Below are 24,308 nucleotides of genomic sequence, written 5' to 3'. Positions count from 1 at the left end.
CAGTGGCTGGGTGTCCCCACCCCAACCAACAGGGGATCCTTCGCCCCTTCCTTAAACTTCTCCCACAGTAAGCAAAACAGTTCCCTCAGCCTCAGCCGGATGCAGAGACCTCGTTTCTTTTTACAAACCCACCCATAAATTTTATAACAGGTAGTTAAAAATTACGAGGAGGAAGCACTGGCCAGCTTTTCACAATGGGCAGCCCGGAGAATGGGACAGCGCTGCGGGCAGTTCACCGGAAATTTTACCTCTAGTCTGTGGCACAACCTGTCCTGAGTTTTCTCTAATTGGGGCTGGGGATAACTTTCACAGTCACCAGGCAGGCAGACGGTGGGGCATCTTATTTATGGAAGATAAGACTGGGGAGGTCAATCTCACCCTCCCTCCAAAGGATCCCCCAAAGACTCCTTCAGGGTGCTCATTATATCCCCTGGTTCCCCTGAATTCTCCAAGGCCCGCACCTCCCTTGGCCTCTGCAGTAAGGTAGTGGGGAGGGAAAGAAAATGCCGAGAGGATTTTTTTAATCCAGAGAAACGAATTTGCCCCCCAACTTAATAGCTACATTATCCTGTCTCTACCGTTGAGATTAGAATAATAAATTCAAGGCGAAATGAGCGAGATGCTTCAACTCAGCATTTTGAAAGATACTATTTTTCACAAATCACAAATAGCTTTCGGAAGCCACTTTGATTGGCTAATAAAAAAGTAAAGAATGGGAGAAAGTCCTATCTGCAGCAGCCGAATGGTCCCCATTCCGGTAATGGGATGGAGGGAGCATTTGGGAGGACGCGTTTCTAAAGAGAGAGCATCCCGCTCGCAATTACGTTCCCCCCATAAAACGGGTTTTTACCTCCTTTTCTTTCCAAACGAGGAAACAGAGGCGGTGGGCAGGAGGAGCGGGGAAACGAGTGCTGCATGAGGGGTCGGCTGGGGCTCCCGGGGTCTGACCCTCCAGTTGCCCGACTTTTTGAGTGAAACCGGGCGCCAGACGCACCCCGCCCTCCGACGCGACAGGCTTGGGGCCACGGACGTTGCAGAACAGGGCCAGGGATGAATGGGGTATTTGGTGTGGGGAAAAGCGGCAAGGCCCTTCGGAGCCACTTAATGCAGGGCTCATCCCGCTTGGCTACTGAGCCAGACATTTTTATTAATAGCAATCATAACTCCACGTTTAAAAATGAAACAGCCCTCGGCCATTACTGGGAGTACGAAGGGGACGCCTATGGGAAGGCCTGAGATTCGGGGCAAAATGCCCTCTTTTGGAGCCTCCCTAGCTGGTAGCCAGTGTCTCCTGCAGCAAAAGGGGTTACCTGGTTGGCTCCTTAACTCGCAGCAGGAACCCCAGGTTGGAACAGATTTTCCCGGAGCTTCTGCTTAAAGCTGTCACCAGCTGCGCTGCAGCTTGTGCTACCAACCCGCAGCCTCTCTCCAGGCAGCAGGAGTCCCCTATGAACACTGCCTGACCCAATCATGTACTCAGGACCACTTTTCCTAGGAGTCAAGGACTGGGAGCTCAGTACAGCACACCAAAGAAGATTGGCCTGAATCTAGATCCGTGAAAATCATTGACCAGAGGAAGGGGGTGGGTGTGAGAGAGAGGGATATCTGGCCTCAAAAATATTTCAGTCTTTGGGGGTCTGGTTTTGAAGATCAGAGATCCTCTTCCCTCTCTATCTCCCCCTACTCCTGACTGAGTCAGAAGTTTTGCATCTCTGGAATTTGGGGTTATTTGACCAGAATCTTATTGGCATAAACAGACTTCTCAGTTTAAGACCCTCCAGAGAGAAGAGAGAGGCTCTTTTGCCCCCTGGGTCCCTGAGCCTTCAACTCTTTATTTTAGGGAATGGAAGATTCCAACCAGGAGTCCCCTTAACCTGCAGTGGTTGGAGTGGAGGACCGTCCACTCAGCAGACCCATTTCCCCAGGCCAAGGGGCGCATTATGGGGGCCCAGCAAGTTGCCCAGTTGCCACCGTGAAGCCTGGAGCTGTCTTGAAACAGCCAGAAGAGAGGTGGAGTGGACATAAGAGTTGAGTGACAGCGATGGCCCTACACTGACTGAATTTGAATTCTAGGATGTGGACCCAAGCTGGTTGATCTACCAGCTCATTCATTTCTTCTTTCCCTCCCATCTCTCCCAGGCTGCAACTTTCTTATCCCCCACACTTAGCAGCCTCTCTTTAGGTATCTTGCCCTTCAAGCCCCTCTGACAGGTCAGCTGTCCTGAGCCTTACACTTCCCCCACCCTGTTCACTATCCCAGTGCTGTATGATGGTGCCAGAGACTGGCCAAAAAGGACGAAAAGGGCGTGTGAAGATCAGAAAGAACCTCACTGCCTCATCCTCAGCCCCAGCTCCTGGGAAAAAGACATATCCATGGGAGAGGCATGGAACAGATTCTTTGTCTGGGCCCAGGCCACAGCTGAGGAAGAGAAAGGTGAATGAATGAGATCTTTCTTCCCATTGGGGTCCTGATACCTAGAAACCCACTTGGGAGCCAAGACTCCCTCAAGAGCCTACTGGTGTACCCCTTCTTCTTTCTACCAGTGAACTGTTCCTCTTCCTCCTCTTCTCACCTGGAAACCAGTCACCTGCCCTTTGAGCCCAGCCTCTTCTCTCCATTCCTACATTTCTCTCCATGCAAGTTCCCCCACCCCAAAGTCAGATCAGTGGGGATCTTTTCCAGAGTGTTAGGGAAGGAGAATAAGGAGGGAGGGGGTAGAGAATGGAGAAGAACTGTGGAGAAAAAGCAAGGCATTTCAGCTTCATATATTTTTCTCCTTTTTTTTATTATGACTCACGTATACAATACAAAGTACTTGGACCAGGAACAGGGCTGTCGGGACACAAAATCTACATTCATAGCTGGACATAAAGACAAATGACCAAAAATTATTATTATAGATATATTTTTAACGTTTTTTTTCCTTTCGAGCATGTTGCATAAACAGAGAATTCAAGACAGAGTTAACTATACATTCAGTGCAATTTAGTTCTACTCTACTGGGGTTAGAAGCACAATAAAAGCGCACAGGACCGGCGGGCTAGGCAGTCTCAGTTGTTGGGTTCTTCTTAGTGAAATAAGCAGCAACAAACGACAACAAAACTGCATTACGAATACTCTCAAAGCAGGATTTCTTTCTATAGGTAGTGATAAAATACGTTGGAGGTTTCTTTCTTTTTTTTGAGTTTTAATTTTTTCTCTTTTTTTTTCCTATAGTAGGATTTTTAAATTTTCTTTTTCAAGGTTATTGCAGGTTCCCTTTAGGTAGTATGTTAAAGATTTATTGTCATTATTATTATTATTATTATTATTATTATTTATTTTCATGATTATGGTGATTTCTGAGCGCTATCACTGCTGCAGCTCAGAGGGAGCCGGGCCCAAAAGAACAGAAATCAAACAGTGAAGGCAAGGAAGGCATGGGCCCGAGTGACCATGGGATGGCTAGGTAGGATTTTAGAGGTGACTGTAGGTCTCTTAGAAAGGGAGGAGGGGAGAGACCCACATCTATTTCAGGTTTCCATCAGGTTCCTAGAGAAAGTCAAGGGGGTTTTCTAAGCAGGAGCCTAAAGGAGGGGGAAGGAATAATCCTTGCTATCTTTTCCTATTTCTTTAAAATTTTTTCATTTATTTTCCTTTCCTTCCTTTTATTACTATTCCTTTCCTTTCCTTTTTTAAAAAGTAAATCTAATACACTAAACCTAGCATAAAAACAAAGCCAGGATTCCTCTTCTGCATTTTAGGGGGGGTTCCCCTCTAAAATAAATACCAGAGAAGCAGGGAAGTGGGAGCATGGTGAGCAGGGGCAGAAAGAAGGGGTAAGGAGGCCAGGTCACAGACCTTAAAATTCAAATAGGACTCAGAAGGTGGGAGTAGGGACAAGTGTGTGTGTTAGGGCAAGGAGTGAGACAGAGAGTCCAAACTTTTTGCTGTGTCTGGATCTCCCCCCTCCAGCCCCCAAACAAATAAAGAGGAGGGGGAGTCCAAAGGTAATAAAACCAGAGCTGCAAGTATCTGACAGGTAGTTAGAGTTGTGAGTGTCATTCTATTCTCTATAAAAGCAAATGACAGTCGTAAACTTCTCAATTTATCTGCTACCATAAAACGAAACTTCAAGGGAGTTGCTAAAAGGAGGGAAATTTTCTTTTTCTTTTTTTTTTTTTTTAGTCCTTGTTTTCTTCCTTTTCCTCCTCCTCTTTCTCCTCTTCCTCATTTCCTTCTTCCTCCACCTTCTCCTCATCTCGAGCCCCAGGCAGTTTATCCTTGTTGTTCTCCTTTTTCCACTTCATTCTTCGGTTCTGGAACCAGATCTTCACTTGTCTCTCGGTCAGTCCCAGGGCGTGAGAGACTTCAATCCGGCGCTTTCGTGTCAAATAAGGATTAAAGAGAAACTCCTTTTCTAGTTCCAAGGTCTGATACCGGCTGTAAGTTTGCCGACCGCTGCGCCGCCCCGGAGCTGGACAGAACAGAACCCCAGTCTGGTTATGTCTGGGTGGGGGCTCGGCTTTTCCCTGCTACTCTGCCTCCCTTAGAGTCCCCACTTTGGTCTCCCCAGTTCACCACCCTCCTGCAGAAGAGGCTAGAGCAGAAGGCAGGCAAGGGCAAGAAAGTCTGGGGGATTGTTTTGGTTTGGCTTCACCTTGGGAGATGGGGTGAGGGTGGGGGCAGGGACTGGAGTTGTCTGGAACCTGGGGGCTTAAAGGAGCCAGGGGAACCCTTCAGAGTCCCCCAGGCCTGCAATCCCAGAGAACTGGCCTTTGCAGCTTTGTTTACAAGTGCAGAATGGCATTTAGTGAGATGGGCTGGGGACAGAATCTGTTTCCAAAAGAAAGGAAAAAGGAATGGGGATAAGGGAGAGGGGTTCTGCCCACTGCCCCCTCATTGCCTCTCTCTGCCTAATGCTTTTCCAATAAGAAAAATAATTGATCTCCTGGAATGTATCACTGCTTTGCCTGATTGCTAACTGGAGACCAGCAAATAAATCAAGGGCCATCCCTGCCGGAACTTGTCGCTTTATCGCTTCCCCCTGTACTTCGAAATTGGGCTGTGAGGGGTCACCCTTGGAGGGGCTCATGACCTGAGTAGCTCTGCAGGTCTCAAGGAGACCCCACAAGTCCTTGATCAGAGGGTAACCTGGTTAGGGTCCTCTGGACTTCAACCTGTATGCCCCTCTCCTTTGGAGCACTTTTTTTCCCTTTTCTTTTCTCAGGCTCCCTGTCTTTTCTTCAACTGGGGAAAGTACAAAAAAGTTGAGGTAATGGCCCTTAGGCTAGTTCTCTGAAAGGAAGCAGTGGGGACCCTAGAGAGCCAGAGTGTCTATCCTAGGGGTCTTCACACTCTCTCTGGCTTGGGTCTGGCTAGACCCAAGACAGCCTGGCCACTGCCTTGGACTGCGGGTTCTCTGCCTTTGGAGAAACTGGTTATCAGCTCCAAACACTGATAGCCTCAGGGTACCCTTCCCAGTCACCTCCCCAACTTTGACTTTAGAGATGGGGAGAGGGAGAGACAGAGAGACAGACATAGACAGAAATGGAGGAAATTATTTTTAACCCTTTGCCACCCACACACCACCTTTTCCCCACCTTCACCCCAATTTCCAAAACGTCCCAGGCGCCCCTCCCAACAACCTCCAGAAACCCACCCAGGCATGGGGGTGGGGTGGGAGAGACCCCAAAGCCAGGAGGAAAAGCAAGGACAGACAAAAAGGCGAGGGAGGGGGAGAAGACCCCGGAGCGCGGGAGACCAAGGGGGAAAGAGAAAAGGCTTCTCACCGTGGGGTCTCATCCATGGAAACATGAGGCTGGGAGACGAGTTTTGATTTAAGTGGCCTTGTCCTTCGCTACTGTTAGTGTTGGCGGAGGATTTACAGTCGGGATATTGCACCACGCTCGCCTCTTGCTGAGCCCCATAAAGGGACTGTCTGGGGAGCGCCTCGTAGCCATAGAATTTGGAGGCGTCTCCGTGGCAGCTAAGCGAGCACGGGTTCTGCTGGTAGCCCGAGTTGGAGATGCCGGAGGTGCCGTGGTGGAAGAAGTCTTGGACGTGGTGCGAGGCGTGCTGGAAGCCCGGCGCCGAGCCGCCGGGCCCGTACACCAGCGCATGGCTCCTGCCCACACTCTGAGGGAACCGGCAGTCGTAATAGGCCGGTTCCAGGGACTCGCCGCCTTTGTATTTGGAGAACAGGGGGTTGACGAAGTAGGAGCTCATGCTGGGTACATGAAAACCCGCGGCCCCCTCCCCTCTGGCTCACGGCTCCCCCGCCCGGTACCCCCGAAACTCCCCTCCCCCCGGGACCGAACCCCAGGTCGGCTGGCGCCCCCGGACTGGGCTGGGCTGGTGGGCTGGGGGCTGGGCAGGTGGGGGGCGCCTCGGTGCAGAGCTCCGGGGTCTGGGGCGCGGGCGGCGGCGGCGGGCGGCGAGCGGGCGGCGGCGGCGGCGGCGGCTCTCTTCACTGTCGGTAGGTAGAGCTCGCGCTCTCTCACTTAGCTCTTTCCTTTAACAGCCCAGGCGAATTCCTCAGACTCCCGGCGGTGGCGGCGCTTACACGCGATTCGCGTTCATCAATCCACGACATGAAGACAGGCGAGAGAGAGAGAGAGAGAGAGAGAGAGAGAGAGAGAGAGAGAGAGAGAGAGAGAGAGAGAGAGAGAGAGAGAGAGAGAGAGAGGAAGAAGAGAGGAGAGAGAGAGATGGCGGGGGTTGAGGGGTTCAGGGCTGGGGGGGACCTGAAGGAAGGGGAGGGAGGAAAGGGGGAGGGATGGGGGGTGTGGTGTGTGTAGGGGGTGGCTAGCCAGCCCCAGCTAATGGCTGGGGCCAGATTTTCCAAGGTACGCATTCAGATTTGAAGGTGCTCCCTCCCCCTTCTCTTTTCCTTCCTCTCTGGTGGGGGGCAATACCTTAGCCAGCAGGTCAATTCAGGTTACCTCAACAGGTATAAGAACTCCCCCCTCCCCCCAGACCAGCTTTGAATGTCAGCAAGCCAGAGCAGAGCCTCTAACCCAAAACATGATATCCTTAGAGGGTCCTTAAGTCTGGGGACTTTAAAGAGAAAAAAAGCACACCACAGTCCCCAGGCATAGGACCCAGTCACTGACCCCTCCCCAGGGTCTGAAAGTGCCCTGTCTTCCTTAGATCCTTAAGACTCTCTTGGCTACTATGAGTAGAGGAGGACAGAGGACTGGTTACCCCACGTACCCTATCAGGGCCACACTATCCCTTCAGACACCAACCCTACCTGGAACAGGGAACCCAAGCAATGCCAATAAGCTTGACTGGGGGTCTGAGAGCAAAGCTGCTTATGAGGACTAAGAAAGGAAAGGACAGTTTGTGTTCCTGGCTTCTGGCTGGGCTGATCCAGGATGTTTCTTTTCAGGAGACTATTTGTATCTGAGTTGGAGGGTACTGAAGCAGGCCTCTTACTTGTCCCCACATACTCCCACCTCATAGGAAATGCCAGCTTAGCCTGGAGGGGCTGCTTGGCTCTCTGAACCCTCCTCTTCCCCAGGCAAGCTGCCCAGGTCAGGATGTGGATGGGAACTGTCAACAGACACTCTTTAAATATTTACCCACACTTTCTCTCTGTGTGTGTGTGTGGGGGGTCTCTTCATCCCCAATACTGGGCAAACCGAAGTTAATTCTAATGGATAAAAGAATCTTAATCCATCAGCATCCTTCCCTGGCCCTAAGTATGTATAGTTATATGGGTTTAACGCAGACAGAAAAAGGGAGAAAGTGAGAAAGCCATGTATGTGTGCTATGTGCATATGAATGAAGAAGATAAGAATGGTTTCCCCCTTCCTCCCTCTCCAGTGTGTGCAACCCTGGGGCACACTGAATACACACGGTATATGCTACCTTCTCATTCTGGGACACATCAAGTGCATGCTCACTGTAAACTGGCATATACATTCCTGGAAGCATCCCTTTCACCTCACAGACACTACACACACGTGCATACCAGGCCCACATGCACACAATGCCTGAAAAACACAAATGTATCTTTAGGTCTTTGCATCATGAAAAAAAAAAAAAAGAAAAGAAAAACTCAAACCCCAAAACCCTGCTACCTGTTTTCCTTCCACATCCTGGGGTTTCAGGGTTGGATGAGGAAGGAGGTGGTTAGAAAACCAGATCTTTTTCTTCCCCATCCCCATCCGGAGTCAGCTCTGGGGATGGAGAAAGGAATAGCTGTGCAGTGTAGGATGGTTTAGACCCTCCGTCCTATTATCTGAATAATTGCTGGGGAAATGGTCACTCTCAGCCAAATTCCCAAAGGACATTCACTGGTACACCAGCAAAAGATCCTTCCAGGGTCCCTTGCCTTTGGGGGACCCACTCCTATCTCAGTTAGGGACTGCCCCAACTCTTAGACACTCAGAACTCTGGCCCTGGGGCCAGGAGGGAAGGGCCAGAGGAGGCAGTTCCAGGGCTGCAGGCCTCCCTAGGGTCCAGAATAGTGCATGGGCACAACCAGGCTTTTCCACCTACCAGAGCCTGCTGCATCCTTGGCTCCAACCCTGCCTTTTTCCAAGCCTGCTCCTCTGGTGTCGAGCTGAACAGGGTGGACTCTGGGCTCCCAGCATCTGGGTCACTGGGGACTGTCATAAATACTTTCTCTTCTCTGTCTGGAAAGAGGAGGCCCAGAGGGCAGGATCGCTCTGGGGCCTGCGCCTTATCTTTTAGGGGGTGGGGGGATATTTCGACATTTTATGGTCCAGCGAAAACCCTGCCACAGAGCTATTCTTCTGGGCCTTTGTGTCTTGGAATGCGACTGTCCCGAGTGTGCCGCCACCGCCGCCTGTCCGAAGAACCCACCAGTCCCGCAACCCCTGGTCGGACTTGGTTTCCCCTTTGGTGGAGATATTTCATCTTCCTTTAATTTGATTGATTATTTTATTTTTATTTTTTATTTTTTGCTTTTGCACGTATCTGGTTTATTTCGCTCCCTGAGCCTGGAAATAAAGGAACCGAAAGCAGCCATCCTCGCCGGGGCCATCTCTATTCCTCTCCCCGAGGCCTGCACCGCCCTTAGGTATCACGGATTTATGTTCGTTTGTCCGGGTCATTCCGCCTTTTTGTGTTAATTACGCGCTGCCTGCTTCGCACTTATCTCCTCCGCAAAGCGATTATTTTTGATGCCTACCCTCCTGCGCCTCACAAGCCCCCTGCCAGAGCCTGGGTCCATCTACCGCTGCCACTCGCGAATTATTTACACCTCGCAGGTGAGAGGATTGATTTGCTCAGAGCCAGTGGGGCTGGGCCGGGCAGAGGCGCGGGGCCTTCCTGCCGCGGCCCTAGGCCAGGCCTCAAATGTCAGTGCGGCCAGGAGGGTCGGGGGGCACCGTCGCCTCTATCATTGAGCAACAGCGCCACCTCGCGTCCATTTGCTCCAATGCAGTCCGGTCGGCAAAAAGCCAACAGAGGTCCTAGGCTTGGCCCAAAGGTGGGAAGTGGAAGGAAGGAGGCTCCAACTGGGTGCAAAAGAAAGGGATTCCCCGGAAGGGAGTTGTCTCGGGACTGCTGTTCTTTTGTTTTCTAAGTTCTTGAAATAAACCTTGTGAAAGGTTCCAAACTGTTCTCTTTTTGTTACCCTCCTTTCTTGCATTAAGAGACATTGTGCAAAGAAACTAGCTATCTTCCCCGCCCTCGCCGCCCCCGCCCCACCGACACCATTCAGTCGCATTTCTGACCTCGGAAAACCTCCGCGCACGCGGATGCACGAACGAAGCTCCCACGACCTCCTGTCCACAGCGCGCACCCTAAACTCCTCCTTCCCCTTATCCTGATGCTGGACCCGCATGGTTTATTCTGCCGCCGCCTGTAGGACTTTAAGGTGGGCTATGACTCCTCCAGGCTGTTTGCCCCTGGTTTGTAGCCCATCCCGCGCGCGCGCGCGCGCGCGCTTTCTCCACCTCTCTCTCCTAGCCAGTGAGGTCCTGTTCTCCGTGGGCCATAGACAAAACATTCCTATAATCCGATTTCAAAGGAAAGAGTGTCCACCTTATTTAAACCATAAAACAATTAAGCCCAGACGTCTAGCCAGCTCTGCGCTGCTGTTTTGTTCGGCCCCATTCAGAACCCAGAGCAAGGAGACAAACAGCGCCATAAAAGTGGCATTTCGGGGCTGCGGAAATGTACCTATCCGCTGCCTTCCCAAGTGGAACAACCTTTAGGGTTTTGTGATTCTGACAAAGGAGCAGGAGAGGTGGGAGGGGAAGATTAGGGAAGGAGGGCATTTGCTAGCCCCCCTATCCGGCCAGCTTTCATTTCTTTCCCCAGAAGTGTGTCGTGTTGTTTTAATTCATAAGTGATAATGAATAAAAATCAAATCCAATCCTGACCTGCAGGCTGAAGGCTGGGCTGGGATTGAATAGTGAACCGGGCGGTGGGCCTGCTCTGAATCCCAAGCTCTCCTCAGGGTCTTCCAAGCCCTGCAGCCCTCCTTCCTGCCCACAGCCCCACAGCAAAGCCGGCTCCGGCGGGCAGGCTGCAGGAAGCAGGCCGTGCTGACGGACGCCGAGGGGAGGCGACAGGGCCTTTGAGCAGGGGCGGGGTGGAAGCCCTCAAACACCGCCGAGCTCGGGCTGGGAGAGAAGCCCGCATCCCAGCGGTCTAAACTGAGGGAGAAAGGGGTGTCTTGGTTTCCATCAAGTGCGGAACTGAGGCCAGGGTTACAGAACAGCAAAGGACCAAAGGGAGAAGTGAGAAAAGAGAGCAAACTAGGCAAAGCACCTTTGCAAAGGCCAAGAAAACAATGCTTCTGGAATTGGGGAGGAAGTCTCCTAAGCAGAAAAGAGGAGCAAATACTTCAACAACTAAATCTGTTGTTACAACTTGATTGTTCCCCAAAATATTACAACAGTTTTCACCCCTTTCCACTTTCCTCCAGACCTCAAAATTGGAGGGTTTAATGGAAGGAGGGGGTAAGAGATTCAAATAATTGGGTAGAGACTAGTTCCTACAAGTGTATCAAAAATCCTGTAAGGTGATGCTTTGGGGGAAGCAGCATATGGACTGGGGCCCAAAATTATTGTCTTTTATGGTGGTATCCTCCAAATATTCAGAGCACCCTCAGCAAAATGGGCAGCCTGCGATATTAAAGGGCTATATTTCAAGCAGTCTGATTTTAATAGTTTCCAGATTGGGGGATTTCCGAGAAAGGGGGCGCCGGGCCCAGGCATATACCCAGCAGCTTGTGTCTGCTTCTGATTAGCAGATGAAAACTGCTGGTTCTAGGGAAGGCGCTCTGGGGTGCAGCTCAGCCAACCAGCCCCACCAGGCTGTTACACACACACCCTCACCTTTATGCTTGGGGTCTCACAGCCGCCAGGGAGCACCCCACTCCTGGCTAATCCCTAACCAGCTACCTTGGGCCCTGGCCTCACCATCCCCTAGAAGTGCTGCAGCTGCTTAGCATGACCCTGGTTACACCCAGACCAACATGCAAACTCAACACCAGAAAGAGGGAGAGGTTGAGAAGAGAACTAGGAGGAGAAGAGAATGCATTGAGAAGTAGAAAGTAAATCTAATTCTGGTTATATTGGGTTTTATCATCTTCCTTTCTTCTTTCTTTCCTCCTTCTCTCCCTTTCCTTCTTCCCTTATTTCTTTCATTTCCCCTTCCAGCCCTTCCTTCTTCTCCTCTCTCTCTCTCCATTTTTTCCTTTCTCTCTCAATGCAGTCCCCAATGCTTGTCCTGCTCCCTGAGGCCTGCCTGGTCTTCCTCCTAGCCGAACATCCCGCCAGCCTTCTTTTCTAGTCATCCCTGAAAACACCAAATCACCAATGCAGCTGGGCAAAAATCCAGCCTGGGCCCTCACCCAGCACCCAACTTTCATCTTCACCTATCTCTTCTCTACGATCTCATGTACTCATAAATTATTACAATTAATTACAGCCAGGGAAAGCCATTCATGCTGTGCCCCCCCATCTAGCCACCAGGAAACTTGTAGGCAGCCAACCGAGGCAGGCACAAGCCAGGCCTCTGCCTCAGCAGCTTCCACCCCTCCCCTGGAACCCTCACCCCACCCTGCCCTGCCCCAGAGAAGCGACAGGCATTTGCCCCTCCGAGGTAGCCAGCCTCCCCTAGAGGATCTGAGCACTTGCCTCCTCCACAACATTAGTCTGGGAACCTCAGGGAGGAGAAATAACGAGAACTGGATGCAGTTGGGTTTCTGGTTTTTAAAGCGACTTGGATATATTAACACAGAGCTGTTCTACCATAACAAACAGAAGCACATTACAGGACCGACGCTGGGGGTGAGAGGGAACGCTGCTATATACATGCCTGAGGCGCCGGCCTGCGCCGCCCGACCCAGCCTGCGCGTCCTGGCCCCTCAGCTCCTGGGTTGGGAATCACTGTTGTGTGTGTAAGTGTGTGTGTGTGTGTGTGTGTGTGTGTGTGTGTGTCTTTTTTTTTTTTTTGTACAAAATCTGCACGCAGAATGCCCCAGGCCTGGGAAGGGATAGCCCAGATCAAATATGATACAGGAAAAAATAGAAATATAGCAATTCAAGTACTGGCTTCTCTGAAGAAAGGAGGAAAAAATCACATTTGTGTGTGTCATTTATTTCTGTTGCGCTGGGGGAAGAGAATTCAGTTTCTTTCCTGCCTCTTTATCGCTGGGTAGAACTAACTCTAAAACACCAATTTCTCAACACGTAACCCTCCCAAATCGCGAGTTTTCCTTTTTCCCCCTTTTTTTTCCTTTTTAAGCTGATTGGCTTTTCTCTATCTTGCTCCTTCCTTTTCTTTTCGTGCTTTCATTCTCCCGCCTGGGTTGGGGTATTTTTGTGGGGTTTCTGTTTTTCCCTTGGCTGTGCTGAGGCAGCAGGCTGGGGCAGGGTTTAGGATTGCTCCTTGTCGGTTTTCTCTTTATTCATCTTTTTCATCTTCATCCTCCGGTTCTGAAACCAGATTTTGACCTGCCGCTCGGTGAGATTGAGAACCCGGGCCACCTCGTACCGACGGTCCCTGGTTAAATACATATTGAAGAGAAACTCCTTCTCCAGTTCCAGCGTCTGGTACTTGGTGTAGGGGCAGCGCTTCTTCCTCGTGGAGCGGGCGTGGATCCAGTTGGCCACGGGGTTGCCTGGAGGGCCAAACATAGGCAGGGGTCAGTGGAGCCCCTTTCCAGCCCAGGACCTCTGCCACCCCAACCCCAGGCTTAGCCAGGCTTCCCAAACCCAATAATTGAACCTGAATTTGGACACGTTTTACCTTAGGAATTTTCCCCCTTCCTCCTTTTGCATGCTGCCCCCTCCCCACCTCCCCTCCCTCTTCAGTTTCCAGCACCTAAAACTGTAGGAAATCCGAGGCTATCAAAGCCCCTACAGTCTGGTCCTCAGCTTCAAGAGTAGTAATTCGAGAATATCCTCATAAAAAGTCCAAATTCCCAACCGTTTCATAGGCCCATAAACGCTTCTCTCTCTTGTTTTTTATTTTTATAGCGAGGTCTCTCTCCTCCCCACCTCCCTCCTCCTCTGCCCCCTCCCATCCTCCCAGCCCACGACCAAGTCCTGAAATTTCAGCACTTCTGCTTCCTGACCCTGAGAGTCCCTAAACCCCTCACCACTCTCTCTAGTGCCTGTCTCCCGCTCAGAGTTCAACCCTGCTGAGGCGAATTCTCAGGACGATGCTGAGATGGGGAAAGTCTTTCTTCTCTCTCCAGAGGGCTGCTGGCCTTGGGAACAGGTTCCCCTGTATCTTGGCCTCCAGTGTCCCCACTTGCCAGCTCCAGGACAGGCTATGCAGGAGCCAAGCCTCCAATTTCAGGTTTATGGGAGTAGCTAAGGGCAGGGAGGGAAGCCTTCAGAGGGGTATAATTAGGCCCTGGCCCCTTGTGGGGCTAGAGAAAAAGATTTCCTGCAGCCCCCTCCTGGGACTCCCCCAGACACTTCCTCACACCCAGGGGACTGCACCCCCTCTCCTGCTGTTTCTTCTTCTTTCAAAATCCTTTCTCTGGTCCTGCAGTTCTCACCTGCCCCCCACCTACCCCAACCAGCCCTCCTTTGCAATACTCAGAAGGTTCCTATCTCCCTGATAGGAGCCTGATTGTGATTGTGTGTGTGTGTGTGTATGAAATTCTCTAATCTGGGGAGATGTCTCCCCACTCCACATCCCTGACACCCATTCTCAACGCTTTCTCCTGTAAACCCTCAGAAGAGGGTTCTCAAGTTTAAGGAGACTCAGATCCTACTTCTCTCCCCAGTTCCCTCTGGAAGTCTTGATCTCTTCAAGATCCCAGGCTGTAAAATCCCTGAAGACCCCTCAACCAGTGCTCCTGGGGGAGGGCAATGAACCTTCTGTTTTATGAATCCATAGTGGGGTGAGAATTCCCATGCTGACTGGGAGGCAAGGGTGATTTTTCTCCCAGAGGTATTTCCTCTCTGCCCCTAGTATTCTCTTCACCTCTCCCCTGTCCCATCTCAAACCATAAAATGAATCTCGCCCCCCACCCCAGTCCCTGGCCCTGTCTGCATTTCTTCGAAAGTGGCAAATGAGTCAAAAAGCCTGGGCTTGGAGAGGGACAGGGGTCTCTCATCAAGTCAGCATCTGTGAGAGGAGCTCCCCTTCGACCCTCTCCCAACCTGGCTCCCTGGGCCCCCTTCTCAGACCTTCCTTCCCCTGAAAGCTCCCCAAGGTAATTCGCTTTTATTGAGTCCTCGCCCCCTCGCCCTCGCCCCTCTCCCGCGCTCCCAGCATCGCTCCGAGGGGCTGTAATTCGGCTCCCCCCGCCTGTCCTCCCCTCCCCTCCCGCGCCGGTTGTAAAGGAAAATTGCTCCCAACTTACTGGGGTCCAGGTCGGCCTTCTCCTCTTTGTGCTTGCTGCCGGCGAGTGCGTCCGCCTCGGGCGAGGGCAGTGTCTGCGGGGCGCGGTCGCGCAGCTCCCCGGGCGAGCCGTACATGTAGTCCGGGTAGCTGCGGCCGTCTCCCGGGCCGCAGTCGGCGCGGCGCCCGGGGTAGGCGTCCGGCTTGAGGGCGTAGTGACGGCCCCCGGCCGGGAAGCTGGGGAAGGAGACGGCGCCGGACAGCGGCTCGAGCCAAGTCCGCATGTAGCGCGTGTCGGCGCCGAGGTGGGGCTGGGGGCCGTACGGGTGATATACCACGGACGACTGCGAGGGCACGGGCGCCCACGACGTGCTGAACACTGCCGGCTTGGGCGCGAAGCTACAGGACGGAAAATCGCTACAGTCCGGCACCAAACCGCTGGGTCTGGCGGCGGCGGGGTGAGCCCCTGTGGCCGGAAACCTGGACGCTAGGAGGTCTTCATTGTCGTGAGAGATGAGCGAGTCCACGTAATAGTTACTGATGGGCCCCGTCGCCGACATCGTAACAGGGTTTTACATACATAAGATTATTGTATGAACTGTATATGTACTTTTTATCTGCTCACAGAACAATCAAGGCAGGTAATTATTTTTCCAGCCTTTTCCCGGCAGCTCATTGGTTCCCCAACCCCCACGTGATCGTATTTACCCAAAAATACGGCGCGGATCAATGCGCAGGGGCTTTTTTTTCCCTTGCTTCCCCCCCCCCTCCCACCCCCTCTCTCTGCTGATCCCCGCGACCTGCGTTTTCCTGGGGGTCCGCAACTCTGGACTCAAGGCGCCGGCCCCCCCTCAGGATCGCTGATAATCAGAGAAACCCCCCTTGCCCATGTCCACCCATATAAACAGATGGCTCTCTCCAACCATGAGGATTTTTTAATGGGGTGAAAATACCAGTCCCCGAAGCAAGGGTTCCCGGACCCCCAGGGTTGAGCCGGGCGCAGGAGCCCCAGAGGGGCGGGGAGGCCGGTCGAGGTAGGTGGAGGAACTATTTCTTGACGTAATCTGTCTCTGTCGGCCCCGAAGCTCCCGCAGTCTGTGAGCCAGCCTAGATCAGCGATTGTCAGTTCGGAACGTGGCTTTTAAAAATGCGTTTTTAAATAGTGTGTATGTATGTATTTCTTTCAGGAACAGCAGCAGTGAGGGAGGGAGGGTGGGAGGGGACTGGAGAAGCTGGGGTGGAGGGAGGGAAGGAGGGAAAGGGGAGCATCCTTCTGCCACTGGCCAACTCAGCCCCCAAATCTGGGGTAGAGGAAGCTTAGGGAAGATGATCTGCGGGTGGGAGGGGAAGAACTTCGGAATCTCATACACCTTTATCATCAGCCTTGGAAGTCGTCGCTTTGGCACAGATATACAAGCGCCTTTATTTTAAATTTATTGTCTGTATCTATTTATGTTTCTTTGCCAGCTTGAAGAAGTGGAGGAGAGATCTACACAACTTAAGTGGGGCATCCCCATCCCGTTTGCCTGCTCACACTGTTTTGCCCCCAACTCCATCTCTGCGACACCCTACCCCCCAAAAAAGAAGTCACTCACTGGTTCTGCCTGCAGAGAGCCAGGGTGAGAGCGGGCAAGGCGAGAGAGCGACCTCGGTCGTGGGCAAGTAGCTTGTTTTTACGTCCTTCAATAAAAATTTTATGAGGATCATTTGATTGTTCATAAATGTGTCTTTCATTAAATAAAATTGTAGGCTGTTTTTGGAATGGGAAAAAAGCAACGGAGGGATGGAAGAAAGCAATTTCTTTGGGGTCGGATGCAGGAATTCTGGAGGGGGCAGTGTGATTGTAGGTGAATATCAGAGAACTTAGATTACCCCCCCATAGTAGATTGCTACCCTCCTGGAATTTCGGGTTCACTGCACAGCCCTAGGCTTTCCATTAGACTGTCCCATGGTGGTTTAGTAATGGGGAGGGCATTAAGCAATCAGAAAACCCTTACTGTGAGTGCAAGAGGGGGGTTGAGAGATTGACTAGGGGCAGGAGAAGGACAGGTGATGTCCCCAGAGGTGGTGTACCTAGGCAGGGCAGAGTGAGTTTGAGGGAAGGGTGCAATTTCAGGGTCAGAGGGAAGAGTCCTAGTCTGCTCTAGGGGAAATAGGCAGGAGCTGAGGCTGAGATGCTGGCTCTGAAGGCAGCAGGGGAAGGAGGCTTCCCAGATCCATCCATGCTTGCCCTGCTTTCCCTCTTCTGTCCCCAGGAGGGGACCAAACACCAGGGGTGGGGGCAAGGACTGGGTTTCCCCTGTGCCTGTGTTGATCTATCTCCTCTGAGGTGGAGAAGGGCTGGGGAATGTATTATGTGTATTTGGTGGGGAGGAAAGTTGGGGGGAGGGCACAGCTGCTGCTCCCAGCTTGGACCCCAGCTCCATAGTTCCCCTCCCCAGTCCCTGCTCCTCCCCCTCTTCAGTTCTTTCCATTTCGGTCTACCGGGGCTGGGATTTCAATGCACAGGGGAGATGAGGGAAATAATCTGACTGGGCAGAGGCAACCCGGGATTTGCAGCCTTGTCCCCCTCAGCTCCTACTGTCTTCTCCCTGGGACTGGACTGGCTAGGAAATCCAAATTACAACAAGAAACAGAATATCTCTTTGGCATTGATGGAGTCGAGTCAGCTGTCAATCAAAAATCTTCCTCACTAGTTCAAGGAAAAGACGGAAGGTTCCAGTCCCTCTGCGGAAGCTTTCTCCAAATCCCCAGCACAGTCAGCACCTCCCCCAGCCCTTGGTGACTGGGGACCCGGCCTGGCTCTTGGGCGGCTGCTGGCAGCGATAAGCAGAGACATTTAGCCTTCAGCGGGGCCCCGGGCCAGACTGCAACCAAGAGGACACCAGAGGACGGAGCCTAAGAGAGACTGAGCCCCAGACAGCCTGAGACAGACCAACTACAACCCGGCGCCAGGCCCAAGAAAGGAAAGAAGGAAACAGAGGATTAGGATAAAAAGAAAAGGGTGGGGGGGAGAAGGAAAGTCAGATGGAAAGAGAGTAGGGAAAGGAAGGCATACAGATAGCTAGCCTGAGGAAGGACAGTGATACGCAGGCAGGCAGGCAGGACGGGGCAGGGCGAGAGCTGGCGGAGCAGCCGTGGCATTGTGCAGACCGCTTGCTTGCCGGGCCTTTGCAGTGGGACCGACTCCGGGCGCAGCAGCCACTTCTGTCTGGACACAAAGGAGGAAGAGGCCTCTTCTCCTGCCCCTCCTGGGGGACCAGCTCTGGTGGGTACACTAGGCCTATGGGATACAGAATCCCATATTGGCCCAGACAGCAGCCCAGGCGACTGGAGGCTGAGCCATGCTTTGGTCAAAGAGCAAAGAAACAGGAGAAAGAGCGTTCACGCCTGCTTCTCCTTTGCGTTTTCGCCAGGCAACAGGGCCCCTCTGCCTTAACCTCAGCTTTCCTGCAGAAAAGAGTCCTTAAGGATCCTCTCCTATAGACTTCTGGTCTTTGGGAGAGCCCCTAAAATGGACATCGTGGCTGTAAAGAGACACCCCCTTCTCTCCTATCCCCTTTGAACACTGCCTTCTTTTCAACTCTTGAGCTCCCTGAACACCAGCCTGCCTACCCTGCGGAGTCTGTAGCAGTCAGTCCTCAGGATCACCATCTAGGGATCTTTGCTGCCCATTAAATCCCCCAGGAAACCAAGGGGGATTCTTGCCTTGCCTTGCTTTTGGGAGCAGGAACTCCGACCCTCCCCACTAAGTCACAGGCACAGCTGTGGATCAGGAAGCAGGCCTCGCCCACAGCCCCCTCCTGGCCAATGTCCCATTTTCCCTATGCCTCTGAGAGAGAGGAAGCTGTGGGGAGGCCTTGGAAAGCCTGGGAGTCCTGAAGTCCAGTAGGCCCAAGTAAGACAGGTTCCAAAACTGCATTATGGGTTGCAGCCCCTGTTTGCCACATTTGGAGACAGGATGGCAGGTCAGGGCTCGGAAGCAGGCTTTCCCTAAACCCGGGCTTATAGGTGTGGGGGCACAAGGCTATGGGGGCGCCAAGAAGGAGGGGCTTATATTCCTGGGGTTCAGTTACTCCTACTCAATCTTCCACCATATTTCAAGACCCTCTCACCCACAACCACTCCCTTTAATTTTCCTTAGCACGGCTGGGGCAATTTGAGAGACCTGAGGGGACTGAGAGTCCCTGTTGGTGTTTGGGGGGGGGTACCCAGTTCTAGCTAGCAGTTCTGTAAATTAACTCGGATTGCTTAACGCTCTTCTCCCACCCCCGATTCACTGGGCACTGGAGAGACCCGTAAGGGGGAGGGGCACGCTTACTCTATCACCTCGAACCTGGGCATCTGAGACCACAATCAAGCTAGCACCACCGTGGGAAGGACAGACAGACAGGTTAGAGTCTTCCCCTCCCCCTGTCCCGCGGCTCCCTTTCAGTGATTTAAATTCCCTCCGGTTCAATCCACACCGTCAAGTTCGGATTAAATTTAAAACAGGCTTTTTTCCCTGTGCCCCCAGTGGGCCAGCCCAGCCGCCGCAGGCAGGGATCCCGCTCACCGCTTCTCAGCACCGGCCCTGCGCGTAGAAGGCCTTGCTCCATTTGCTTTCATTTTCCTTCTCCCCCTGAAATGGGCTCATTTCACCTCTCCGCTGCCCTCTCCCCTCCCCGCCCCCTCCCCGGTTCCCTTCTATTTTCCCCCCTTCTTTTCTGATCCCTCTTTGTTGGGAAAAACACACCCACACACAACTCCTCCTAGCTAAGGCCTGCCTGCGCTGGAAGCAGAAACTGAGTCCTCTTGGCCTGCCGCGAGGAGACCCGCGTCCTGCCCCCACCCCAGGTGGGTATCCCGGATCCCTGCACACCCGGAGTCCGGCCCCCAAGCCCAGCAGGAGTGAAATCCCCAGGGCCTGTGAACGTGGCCCTCTCAACGCCACGGCCTGCCGCCCGGCCTGCATTCCCGCTGACGCCCCCGCCCTGCCGCTCCGCAGCAAACGGGGCTATTTCCGGCTCCCCCAACACGTTGTGATTTTCCAGCATGGGGAGTGGCTGGAGGGGGAGCCGCCCCAGAGCTAGGGCTGCCCTCTGCCTGGAGCCCCAATGGCCCTGAGCGCGTTGTTACCTGATCTTTTGTGTGATGTATGTGTCGCAAGGAAATTTGCAGTGACTTTGGAGCCCAGACTGAGCAAGCGGAGGTAGCGAAAGGAGAGACAATACTGGCCCGAAGTACAATTAAGGGGTTAGAGCCTCTGGTCTCTCCCCCGCCCTCCCTGCCCGACTGGGAGCTGTCTGGCCTCAAACCTCAGGGCGACTCAACGAACCTGGAGTCAGAAACAGCCCGTGGAGGGGAGAGCAAGAGAACTCGGTATCAAGAAACAAGAGGAAAGCTCCCTTCCAAGTTGGGGGCGCCGTAACCCGCCCTGCTGAGTTGCAGAGAATCCAATGAATGAAAGTGCGCATTCCGACGACTAATTTTTCCGAATTGTCTCAGCCTTTAGAAGGAGAGCCTAGGGTTTGGGACGTCTCAGACAGTCAGACAAACCGCATCTCCCGAGACGGACAGACTCACAACATGAGTGTGAGCCTGAAATAATATACAGGTTCAACATTCCCCGAGGCCTCGTTGCCAGGCCTGGCGGGCGCCGATCTCCCTACCTTCTCTCCCGCCAAGGCCTCAGGCAAGAGACCCAGAAGACTCGGTCCCTCTGGCTTGGTCCAATCCCGCCTCGGGAAGCGCCTTCGTTACCTGCTCCTCGACTCCCCACGGCCACAGATGCAGGGCAGCCGCCTCCCGCCGCCGGGGGAGGAAAGCCCCGGCCACCGCAGCCGTCGCCACCCGCCCTCCTTCCCTCCCTCCCTCCATCTCGCCCTCCCTCCCTCTCTCCCTCCCTCACGCGCTGCCGCTCGCGGGGCCCTCCCGCGGGCAACCTGCTCTGGACCAAATCCAGGTATCTCCGAAAGAGAAAAAAGAAAGGACCTCTTATGTGAAAATGGAAAAATGGAAGACCCTTAACTGCATTTATTTTTTAAGCTCTGACCATTGGTCGGCCTCAGTTCAGACATCCAGGACACAGACCGGCAGCCGCAGAGGTGTGCGGGGCCTGCTGCCTCGCCCACACTGACCGCCGCGCCCCCCGCACTGCACGCAGCACACCCTCTGGGCCGCCGCCCCCGGCTGCCCAAACGCGCAACAGACCTCAAGGTCCTTCCTACAGACTCAACATCCGGTTGCTGGCCTCGCCGCTGACCACAGCCCTAGAACCCACTTTGCTCCGTCTGTGGCCAAAGTCCACACACGATCCACCTTGTTGGTTCTCTAGTGCCCTGCCCGGACACCCTTCCTAGTCAAGTCGCCAGCTGGGCTACACTTGGGCTGCGGCGCTGCCCAGGACTTCAAACCTCGTCCCCTGAATGGGACCCACACAAAGCCCTGAGAGCTGGCGTTCCCACCGTTCCCACCCGTAGCCCCAGTCTCCGGTTTCCGCCTCCCCCTTCACCTGTTCCCCAGAAGAGCTTCCTTCATCTCCAAGCGAGCGGAGGCAAGGCCGATGGCCGGGGCGAGGTCTCAGGGAGGCCACAGAGATCAGTCGGGCTGAGCTGGAGCCCCCGCAGCCGGCGAGATATCTGAGACCAAGGCTCTTCCTTGGCGAGCTCTTGCCTTTTCCGCCTTCTCCCGCAAGTCTCAAACACTCACACGCCGAGAGTTCAGCTCTATAAATCCTGCTCCTCTTTCTCATATCATAATTAAAAAAAACCAGTAGGGGAGGTTTTAACTTTTATTGCGATTTCTAGAGTTGGGCTGAGGAGCATATATTAAGTTTACGCTTATGCGCTCTCTGCGGGGAGGGTCCTTTAAGAAATAAAAATCCATCTTAATATCCGCAGACGAGAGAGATAATTTTTCCCTCCTCTTCACGCTGTTCCTTCTGAAGACTCCCTTCCAGCGAAGCGAATAAATAATTACCATCGCCTTAGCCATGATCCACTGTCCCAGGGCCCAGAGATGGACTCATTACCAGACTGGCCCTCACCTTGGCCCTATGAGACCTTGCTCCATTTCTTGGGATCCAGGGAGGAGGACCCACTGACCCCTGGCTCTGTGGCCACCCCTTATAAGCCCTCTAGCTTTGAAATGGAAATGGGAGCAAAGGGACCCAAATCACAGAAGTCATTCATTGGTGAATTTCGGCCCATCGGGGGACACTATCTCCAAGCCAAGTGCTTTTGAACACCCTGCCCCAACCTGAGACTCCCCTTACCCCAATCCTCTGTGTGCTTGGGTCAGACTAAAGACTCAAAGGCTGCTAGAGGCTCCCAAACCAGAGGAGTCCCTTGCTTCCCACCAGCTGGCGTGTCTCTCTGGAAACCTCCCCATTTCCCTGGGAGCCTTAGAGATTTGAGTACACCCCTCCAAGGGAAGAATTTTTTTCTCTCACAAAGGGATAGGAGATAGACTGACAATTCAGCTGGGGAAAGGAAAGGCTCTATTTCCATTTTCTCCAATTTCCTTGAGGTTCAAATAAATCTCTTTGTATAAGATAGAAGAAAAAACTGAATGAGTATGTGTATAAATAAATACAGGGGATTTGAGCCTAAAGGAGATGAAGAGATAGAAACAGAGACCTACATTCATGCAAGGTTGCATATATTTCCCCCCACCCCAGCAAATGACTGAGAGAATATAGAACACTCTGTGTACCTATTTTGTTACAGGGACATGATTCTGTTCCCTATTTGAAAGTTTATGTTTTAATAATCATAATTATTCCAAAGTAAGAGAACCAACAACCCAAACTCTTTTTGGCTTCCCTTTTCCAGTATCTCTGAGAACAGGGTATACCTCCCCATTCTTCCTGACCCCTCCCCCATTTTCAAAGGCAAAGAAACATCTTTTGAGACCCTTCTTTCTAGCAACCAGGGCCAGAACTGGGGAACCCAATTCAAAAGGAGTGGAGGCAGCTTTACAAAGTTTCTCATTGCTCAGATTTTCCCCTACCCCATTCTCCTCCCCTCCTCCCCCTGGCATCAGACAACAATCTTCCCAACATGGTAATGGTGGGCGCTGGCAGCTTGTTCACCTAGACATTTCCATGGAACGCAAAGATAGGCAACTGTCTGACAACCACAGATTCACCGATACACAGACCAGGCCTATGGGCAAAGACTGCTAAACAGACCCGAGCCAGGTTTTTACCCTGATGTTTCCCAGTAGGGTGTTTTGGGGGTCTCTACTTGGACTTGATAGCTTTTCCATAATCTGTTAATACCCCAAATATGTTCTTCCCTTGGAGATGGAGCTATAGAAGGGGAAGGGAAGGTAGCTGGGCTGTCTTACAGAGTTCCCCAACTCTTAGAACCTCCAGGCACCTCGCTTTTCTAATGAGAAGCTCCAGCCCCAGCCAACTAGAGGCATATTCTCTTTTGCAAATGGTAGGTGAAAGATCCTAACCATTCCTCTTTTCCCGAATGATTCTGCCCCACCCTGCTGTCCAACTGAGCTGGCCCGCCAGGCCAAACTCAAAACTCCTGAATTTCCTTGGAATTGGCTGGACCTTCTTTGTCTGTCTCCATCAGCTGGGCCCAGGAGACAATAGCTGCAGGAAAAACTCCTTTCCCTCAGTCACGGGATTGGGACAGACTGGGGAGGGGAGAGTATAAAGCAGGGTTCTCCAGACTTATCCTGCGGTCCCATTCACAGCTTGCACCCACTTTGCCCTATCTGGGAGGGGGCTGTGGGGCAGGTTTACTGGGGAGGGAATGAGCAGGAGAGGTGGGTTGGGGCCCTCGACGAAAACCGACTGATGTAACTCAGGCAGTTTCTTGTTGCCGAGTTCAAAACTCAATCCCAACAACATGAAACTACCTAAGCCACAGATCAGCTGAGCAAGCAGGGCGGGAGATTCAGCTTTGCATCTATCCGGAGGAGAAGGGAAGGGGGTTGGGGAAGGAAGAAATTCAGCCCCGTCCCCCTTTCCGCCCCCACAACCTCCCTAAGGACTAGAGAGAAGATTTTGTGTGGCTGGGTGGGTAGGGAGTCTGCCTTCATCAGTTTCTGGTCTAAGCAATCACTAAGGGAAACTCTGGTGAAATGGGACCGCTAGCCGCCAAATCCCTGCCCCACCCCCAGCACCGCAGTGGAGCTATTTCCCTGCATCTGGCCCTGGCCCTGAGGGAAGCTGGATTGTCCTTCCACTCTTGAGCTGGGTCCCCTGTCTTGTGCATCTGGCTCTCCTGCACTCTCGTACACTCTCGTATCATTTTCCTCTTTCAGCTCGGTTTAGGCTTCCTGGTGAGCATGAGTCCTACCACAGCGCCTGTGCTCTGAAGCCACTTCCAATCAGACCACTTGCCTGGCAAAGCCCTACAGGCAGGGAGTGTTAAGGACCAAGAGCCCTGGACAAGGCTCACACCCACACCAGCAAAAAGCAGGAAAACCTAAGCATCAAGCTCCAACCCACTCTACCTCTCCCTCCTCCCCTCAACAGACGACCAGACTGAGAGACACCTAGACCAGTGCGTGAACCTCGTGGTGACTCTAAATG

The 24,308-nt window shown here is 52.8% G+C and overlaps 3 protein-coding genes across 3 annotated transcripts in view; all 3 read right to left on the bottom strand.

Moving 5' to 3' along the window:
• Hoxc4 (homeobox C4) overlaps window positions 1-20,609 on the bottom strand; it is a 60,137-nt gene extending 39,528 nt beyond the window's left edge. Inside the window, exon 1 of the mRNA XM_047548118.1 lies at window positions 20,422-20,609. The gene's annotated coding sequence lies outside the window, so the exon portion shown is untranslated. The remainder of the gene's footprint in view (window positions 1-20,421) is intronic.
• On the bottom strand, window positions 4,103-6,241 carry Hoxc8 (homeobox C8). The gene is made up of 2 exons (XM_047548126.1): window positions 5,773-6,241; window positions 4,103-4,457 (listed from the first exon to the last, which is right to left on the bottom strand). The coding sequence occupies exons 1-2, from the start codon at window positions 6,206-6,208 to the stop codon at window positions 4,165-4,167; spliced, it is 729 nt and encodes a 242-aa protein (XP_047404082.1). The 5' UTR covers window positions 6,209-6,241; the 3' UTR covers window positions 4,103-4,164.
• On the bottom strand, window positions 12,359-15,485 carry Hoxc9 (homeobox C9). Its single transcript, XM_047548125.1, has 2 exons — window positions 14,793-15,485; window positions 12,359-13,091 (listed from the first exon to the last, which is right to left on the bottom strand). The coding sequence occupies exons 1-2, from the start codon at window positions 15,328-15,330 to the stop codon at window positions 12,847-12,849; spliced, it is 783 nt and encodes a 260-aa protein (XP_047404081.1). The 5' UTR covers window positions 15,331-15,485; the 3' UTR covers window positions 12,359-12,846.
• Window positions 20,610-24,308: the final 3,699 nt, after the last annotated feature.

This window comes from Sciurus carolinensis, chromosome 4, assembly GCF_902686445.1.
Source record: "Sciurus carolinensis chromosome 4, mSciCar1.2, whole genome shotgun sequence".
Taxonomy (NCBI): Eukaryota; Metazoa; Chordata; class Mammalia; order Rodentia; family Sciuridae; genus Sciurus; species Sciurus carolinensis.
This window is presented reverse-complemented; position numbering and strand designations above follow the sequence as displayed.